At 37.3% G+C, this 8583-nt stretch overlaps 1 protein-coding gene across 1 annotated transcript; it reads right to left on the reverse strand.

Moving 5' to 3' along the window:
* Positions 1–1423: 1423 nt before the first annotated feature.
* On the reverse strand, positions 1424–8285 carry Smp_019010 (dipeptidyl-peptidase III (M49 family); the record flags this gene model as incomplete). The annotated part of the gene is made up of 5 exons (XM_018799749.1): positions 6965–8285; positions 6726–6928; positions 4157–4451; positions 2431–2577; positions 1424–1735 (listed from the first exon to the last, which is right to left on the reverse strand). The coding sequence occupies exons 1-5, from the start codon at positions 8183–8185 to the stop codon at positions 1424–1426; spliced, it is 2178 nt and encodes a 725-aa protein (XP_018651507.1). The 5' UTR covers positions 8186–8285.
* Between the last annotated feature and the right edge of the window lie 298 nt (positions 8286–8583).

Below are 8583 nucleotides of genomic sequence, written 5' to 3' on the forward strand. Positions count from 1 at the left end.
AGTTTCCTTTAACAAAAAGACACTCTGAAGTGGATTAGCATCGACATAATTCCTTAGGCTTTGTATATCAACCGCCCTAATAACCGTTATTAAATAAATCCCAATGGCGCATGAATTCAGAAGGCAACACGAAGCACCAACCACAGTTTATTATTGAATAGCACATATCGATAAGCCACAAACACACCAGACGAATTCGAGCAGATGCGCGCAAACAGAGGCGAATTAGGAGTAGAATCAATTAATAAAATTCGAGTACATACATATATATGCAAAGCGATACGAGGCGGAGAAGGCAACAAACCAACTCGTTTCGGCAAGTGAGGCTCAGTATTTATAGTCAAACAAAAATAAGCTACAGATATATGATGAGTAGGATAAGCAATACACATACATACGTCCATATTAAAAATCAAGATTAATAAGCGAATAACTGACAAGGTCAAAATGTCACTCAAAAAGAATGAATAAACTGGTCTGTCCGGAAGCTAGAATAACCTATGTGGGATTAACTTGGTACAAGATGTATACAACTCAGAATTATCCATGTACAACCCTAAGAATTTCTGACAGAAGTAGAAATCTTAACTTCGGAAGCTACTACCACTCACACCAACAATCCAATAAGAAAAGAAAGCATCTCAGATGTCTGATATTAACTGGAACCCAATAGTGTAACAATAAAACAGAAGTTAAGCAAGCTAAGTAATCAAGGCATTTTTATAAGACTAGAAACGGGTGAAAATAACGTTGCTTCGAATTTGAAAAATTAGTATATTGAGGCTTAAACAAACATTTTTCTAGTTCCACTTGAAAGAATTACGGGTGAAATTGCCCATCAAAGATCAGTCAGTATATTTTGTTGTTATTAGTAACAGGAATGCATCAAATGACTATTTTACTGAGAAAATCGTAAGTAATTACTAAGCGCGTTTCAGACCACACATTACTCAGCTGAACAAAATTTACTGTTGAACATGAGCTTCATTCTAACCTCAATTAATGATTTTCATTTCAGTCGAAACATCAGGCTTGTAACTTTTACCACAATATCAACAAAAAAGTGGGATGAAGATCTACATTACGACAAAAATTTCGAAAACTATAACCGTCATTTGTAAGCTGTTCTATTAACTAAAGAGAACAGGTTTAACAACATAATCTTAAACCGGTTTCTATGTATGGGTTGGTAATACCATATACGTAAAGCAACTTTGAACCTTTAATAATTAAAATCGAGAAGTTTGAACGTTATAACACAACTTATTTACCATAACTTGGAGGTAGAAACCCATCACACAACCACTAATATTACAACCAATCAAAAATAAGTGAAAACAATATTCATCTATCCATGTGGAGACAATAAACATACAATATATTAACCAAATATAATTGAAAATAACAATTTGCGACAAATCACTTAAAGAGGTATGTTTTTGAAATACGGAAGGTCACGGCGCCAAATTGTTTCTAGTGCGTCAAGAGCTTTCTGTCCAAGAGGTAAATCACTGTAACGATCCACGAATGATTGTATAACACCGGGATAAGTTGTAGGATATGATATCAGTTCAACACCGTGAGAGGTTTTACGGAGTCCAGGTTGAACGAAAATAGGTCGGGGCTTTTTGCGATTAATCACAATTTGGCGCAATTTAATATGTTCTGGTAGCAATTGACAATAATGTTGGAAGAAGGCACAACCATCTTTAGCATTGGCTGTACTTTTATAGTACTGAAACAAAAGAATTGAGAGAAAGTATTTCGATAAAATGTTTTCAGTGAATGAAACTTTAGAAAAAGATGATACTTCCAGGAAATAGTTCATCAACTATTCATTCATTATTGGGATAGAGTCTGGCACATAAACGATTTGGATCAAGTTGTCATATCACGTTGTTCGAATATGCTATTTATCCAGACTTTCAAAGTCAACATATGAAAGCCACCATACATAGAGTAGTATCTAGCATGAATGTACTCATACATGTTGTCATAAATTTTATCAACATAATGAGAAAACCAAGAAATTCAAAGATTGAAAAATAAAGTAATAATGACACTTGTCGAGAACGAAAGAAGAGGCTTGGAAGATGAATGAAATATATGAAGTAATAAATAGTTTAGGATTTTAGGAACCGGAGATGATTGTATTTGGGCCACCTTGACTTATCTCAAGTTATATCACTTGCAGTATTTGACAATGAATAACAGTAATTCCATCCAAGAAGCTTTCAATTTCTTAGAAAACCTGGACCAAACACGTCAGTGGTTTTATAAACTGTCATGCTACGACATAGAATTCATTAATCTTATTCGTATCAACTCTTGAGGTCTCGTGAATGGAACAGTAACATGCCGGTAGATGCCCATACACGATATGTGTCTATTCATAAGAATCCATAGAAACATACAATGAAAAGGTCTCACCTGAATTTTTCGTAAGAATTCGCCAATCGCCGGACGACCAACTGTCAAAAGCTTTTGACGATCTAAGAAAATAGTTAAATCAGGTGCACCATCATCACCAACTATTTCGTCTATACGTACCAGCGAATTGTCAGCTTCAATTAGAACCTAGTGAAGAACAAACAGTATATCTAAAATTGACATAACAGTTAGGAGTAATATATGTAGCATTTGGTGATACTGAAATGAAAGAAATTATAGAGATACTAGCTACCCACATCACAAGACATTAACGATTTTCAAAGACTGGCACAAGTAATCGGATGCTAAAATGCCTCCTCTGAAAAGGATTCACGATGTATTCAAATATGAATCTGTTATAATTTCTCCTTATTATTACCCAGCTATTCCTATTGCTTAGTATTCTTGGACACTCAACAAGTCCCTAAATCAGAACACGGTTGAACAGGGAAGAAATTACACGCCGAATTAAAAGGATAGATGGAAGTAAGAAGCGCGATAAGAAATACGTTAGTATATTTATAGTTTTTACATGAGAAGATTCTAGAGCCTTCTCCAAGCATCGACTAGCGCTGATTGGGTAAGAATTAGCCAATCAGCGTGCACCAACACCAAAATAACAGACGGGAACTGTGTTCCGTTGTCCCTAACTATCAATTCCGGGACCCCGAAACGACTGAATAATTGACGTAGTTTTTTGACTGTGCAACTTGCAATTGAATGTTCCATGAGAAAAATTTCTGGCCACTTGCTGTACTCATCAACTACCAGAAGGCAAGTTTGTCCATTTATTGGACCAGCAAAGTCCAAGTGTATACGCTGCCATGGTGACTGTGGCATTGGCTATGACTGCAGCTCTGATTTTCGCGGTGTTTTTGTTGCTAATGCACATTTAGTACACGAACGAGATAGTTGCTCCAGTTGGGTGTCTAAATGCGGCCAGTATACATAACTTTGTGCTAGTGCTTTCATGAGATTTATTCCAGGATGTCCTGTTTGCAACTGTCCGAGCACTGCTGGTTGCAGCTTCTTAGGAATCATGACACGTTCGGCAAACAGCAGGCAGTCGTCGATGATTAAGAGAGTCTACGCTGGTAAAACTGTTGAAGCTCTGTGTAGCTGATTTTCGAGGGCCACTCTTCATGGTGGAACTTCCTAACTTCTTGTAGGACTGGATCTCGAAGATTTTGTTCTCTGACTATGCTCCGTATTTCCGGATCTACTACGGTGGAGGCAATGATCATTTGCTTAAAATCACAAGTATGACGCGATAAAAGGAATGATATTGATAAAAACAATAAGGTAACAAAACTACATTGTATTGGATTATAAGCCTAAGAGAAAGAAGATAAATGTGATTTTACAGAAAATGGAGTTTTATCCTTTAGCTGACATAACTTAGAAGAATGTCAATAATACGAAGACAGAAAGCAGGAAGTACTGTTGGTTGGAAGAAGATACATCTAGTTGAATAGTCTTTATGAAGAAAATTGAGTCGAGAGATTTAAAACTCACAGTAAGCATAGCAGTTCCTCATTATTAATCATTTTACTACGTAATGACCAGAAGGAAAATGAATTAAGTGTTTCATTTGAGCTTACATCTGGACTAACCAATGAGAATGTAAGCGCAAGAAAATAGAAAGGTGGCGGGATATTTGACTAAGAGGGAAGTTTCACGAAATAGAAATTCAGTGTAACCTGCAAAACTTTGTGGAAACAATTACCCGCAAAATTGCATAACGAGCACAGCAATGTGCTTGACGCCACGAACCAATATCACTGGCGTTTTCTGAAGGTGAATAGAACTCCATAGAAGTCACACCCGAACGAACCATGGACAACCAATTAACGTAAACAACATCTGGAACACTGTCTGGTGAGCAATTAGTATTAAGATTAAACTGTTCCAAGACAAGTGGTAAATTGCATAAATAAATTCCAACACATTCAGCTCGACATTCTTCAATTGCCGAAGACAAACTCGAAAATTTACTGTCGTATGTTTCGCCTGGTTCGTACCTTAGGAGTTAAAGAAAATACCACTGATGAAAGTCATTGTCAGAAACTTTACCCAAAAAACATGTTTTAACGGTTTATAGTGATGGGAATCTGCTTCATCGCCCAACTAGTATATGAGTAATTGTTCGTACCCAATACGAAGTTATAATTCAAGAAAAATTGCTATGATCACATTATTTTATGCCCAACACGTAATTTTCTTCACCTTCCCAAGGATGACACGTGTTCACTGATGATCACGCTGGCTCACTCCGAAGAGATATGCACGAAAATATAACATTAACATCGACCTGAGTAGTGTTAACATCGAGTGATCAGAAATACCAATTAGTTCGTAACAAATTTCAAACTGAAAGTAAAGTCCCTACTTACTGATAGTTTAAATGTAACAAGGAGGTCGGTACATAATATTTCTCTTATAGTAATTTGTCGAGATTGAATTTTCTATTTTAACTGAGCAAAACAAGATCTAATTACTTTTACCAAAAATGGTAAACTAAACTATTCAGAATACTGTTTTTTAACTACATATACTCCTACACATAATCTTGTAAGCCTTAACTTTACAGTTCCGGCAAAAGTTAGGAATAATGAACAGATGCTGTAGTGTATTTGTTCTAAGTAGATTACGACGGAAACCGAAACAACAGAGAATGTGTTTACGTTACAATCCATTGGAAACTTCCAATGAAAAGTCAAAAATGACATAACAAAGAATGTACATTGAAAACGACCGATAAGTAAGGACACTAATTTAACATGAACCGGTTACTCGAATGCGTTTGAGTTATCTACTGACTTATTATCTTAATAGCAGACCTGCACTAGACTAACATTGCCTTCATAAGCAGCTAGGGGCTTTCATATTTTAGTTCAAAAGAACTGAGGCCTATTTCCACTAAAAGTATGATTTATCACGAGGAAATATTCAAAGGTATATGCTGCAAAGTCGAACTATGAGATTTTTTACATTTCCTTTAGTTACTCCACCACTGGTGAGTCTAACTAAGAAGTCGGTGGTTAAGTGTCCCACAATCAACGACCGGTATAACATTAGAGTGCCTTATCGACCCCACAGATTCACCTGTTGCACCGAGGTTTAGTGATGCTACTCAGATCAAAATGGACGGGCGCGGATACAGAGGATAGAAGTCAAGTCCCTAGATCATGGTTGCACACATCTAAACAACACAAAATCATGTGTTCTGGCCTGGTAATGACCAAGTGCACTAGGTAAACATGATAGATTGACTGATGAGGCAATATACCTGCATCAACTGAGGTTGTTGTGACATGTGTTACGTATCTCCGATTATGGTCTACCTCGACGGGCGATCATATCCAATGAAGTAGGCTCAAAGAAACCTAGGAACGGCAAAACAGAAACACGGCATCAGTCCAGTCATTGATCATAGGACTGAGCCACATTAATGGGTGTAGGCTACTTGATCGAGGTCCATGTGGTAATCGTAACCATTGGTTAGAGACCGAATAACATGGCCAAATGTCGTTTTCAATGGTGCAGATGCATTCGTCCAATATCTTCCCCCAAATTCTTAGCTTCTGAATTCCTCATTATTCCTATTTACTTCACTAATTTACGTTTTCTAGAGTTGTATTTTCGATGCTTAATCTCCTCCAATACCTCTAATAACGTTACTACCCCTACTACTCTGGAATTCGCCCTAACAATTTCATCTGGCTGTGCTGAAGCGTGGCAACTTAAATCGATGTACTTGCGTACCAGGTTCTACGTCGCGACTGACTGGTGTCAAGGATAAAAATAAAAAAGGAACAAATTTTTTGTGAGTTTGAGTGCGAATAGAGACAGACAAGCGGATGACACTTTCCTATTATCCATACTTTAGAATATGCTTACCCCCATCCATTTGCATTATGGTGAAAATACAAGCCAGTTGAGGAAAGGCTGAAAGCCGTAACATAATATTACTAATTCGCCAGTTTGTTTCTCCACTAATGTAAATATTACTATTTCGTTGATTTTCATCACTGTGATGTGAATTGCAGCAACTTAAACAGAAGCACGTTTGTGTCATACTAAATTGTCATAACTGCCTGCAATCGCTCACGTTTAATGTGTTACAATTTTTTGACACTAATTAATTGGACATCTATGGCAAATATCTCGAGCGGCTAGATCTAAGTTCACACTAACGGTCAAAATTATAAACCACTTGTTACTTGGTAGATATAAGAAAATAGGGAAGGGAAGCAATAATAGTAACTACAGGAAAGTGAAAGTAACCGACATACCAACTACGAATGGGACCTCCACTAATGATATCTTTCGTAGAACTTGTGTCGAAATTGAGTATTCCATCGCCACTACGTTGAAACAGTTTTCCAGAGCCATGGCCTAACAACTCATGAAGTCCAACTTGTAGTTCAAAAGAACTCTCCGCATGATCCACATACAACTTTTTGTCTTCCTCTCGAATAAATTCTGATTTAGGGTCCTAAAACAAAAAATAGGTTATATAAACAGACTTTACCTTGAAACGAGCACTGAGTACATTTCCCAAAGATACATTTTTAAATCCATCAACTTGGCGCACATCATCGTAGTTAGGAATGTTAATTCCAACGGGGATTCCTGAGGTTGCAAACGTTACTACGTCCAAACTTGTAAAGTCTGGTTGTAAAAACCTGTCTTTTTCGTAGGTAGAAGGCCATGGCAAATGAGACAGCAATTCAACAGCATTATCTACTAGCCGCTGAAATTTAGATGACATTGATCGATTCACAACTGCGACAAATGACTCGAATTCTGCACGTACACCTAAAGGGTCACGATAAGTTTCTATAAAGCCAATATAATTTTCAACTACAGGGCCTTTGTCTTTGACCCATAGTCTAGAAGCATCTTTGTGAGCGTCCAAGGACCCAGTACAAAAGCTCTGAGCATAATGGTCCCACATTTCTGATTCAATTTTGTTAAGAGAGTGTGCTTTAGCATCTAAAGAGCAGTCAACCAGTAACTTCATAAGTTCGCAGTAGTCACCGTACTCGAGCTGCAAAGAAGTTCCCAAAGGAAGGGCATCAAAATGCGCAGGTTGGATTTTTTTTTCAGCCGATGCAAACCGAATCGAATAAACCTTGGAGTTAGAGTTACTACTCTTAAAAAGTCGGGTATTATAGGCTTCAGTTTTCACGTTTTCCAGATATTTTTGAACTAGTTCAGCATCACTTCGAATACAGTCTTCAGAGTAATAAGACGTTATTTCAGTGGGACCAAAACCAAGGCGTAAACGGCGAGGATTTAACGAATACATGGCCGGAGCTATTTCTTTCCATAAAGCTTTAAGACCAGCTTCTGAGTTGGAAAATTCACTGCTCAAGGATAAAAATTCTGTTACCCTGTCGACATTGATAGCTGGGATGAACTTGGTGTCCCCAAAAGACAAGTAATTCCCGAAATTACCCAGAACTGAGGCAAAATAAGATAAAATGTGAGTTATTTCTTCATCGGAAAAATTGTTTTTCGTCGCTTTTTCAACAAAGGAATTTACGTTCTCCAAGTGGAAAAAGCGACTGACAAACAAAAATATTCCAGCAGACTCAGGAGATGTTTGAATTAAACCTATGAGACCTCCAATCCAAGAGGCTTGAGTGCAGCTGAAAACATAATCCTTTTCCATATTGCTAAGTGATTTGAACGCTTCAGTAACATCAAGATAATGCACAGGAGGAGGTACATTGATATAGAAGTCCATATTACGATGAAGTATAGGCTGCTGGCAAGCTCTGAGTATGTTAACAGATTGAAAACAGCGTACTACTGGTCTGAAGACAGACTGAAAGTGAGAGAAAACCTACAAGGGGTATAAACAGCAAGTCTGATAATAGTAACTCACAAAGATGGGATCTGGATTATGATAAAAGTTTGTATTGACTACTAAATAGACAAGACAAATGGGTGTAGTTATACCAGATGAGTTCAAAGAATATCAAAAACCATAATATCCTAGTAACACTGATGGAATCCCAACTTAAACAAGTCTCTACAAACTTGCTCCACCAAAATGGCTCTCAAAGGACCACCTAGATCTATGTAAAGCATATCCAGCAGAAATCTTAATGTAATAAGTTCTGTGAGATGCATTGATTTGAA

The sequence above is a fragment of the Schistosoma mansoni genome, chromosome 3 (assembly GCF_000237925.1).
Source record: "Schistosoma mansoni strain Puerto Rico chromosome 3, complete genome".
In the NCBI taxonomy this organism is placed as follows: Eukaryota; Metazoa; Platyhelminthes; class Trematoda; order Strigeidida; family Schistosomatidae; genus Schistosoma; species Schistosoma mansoni.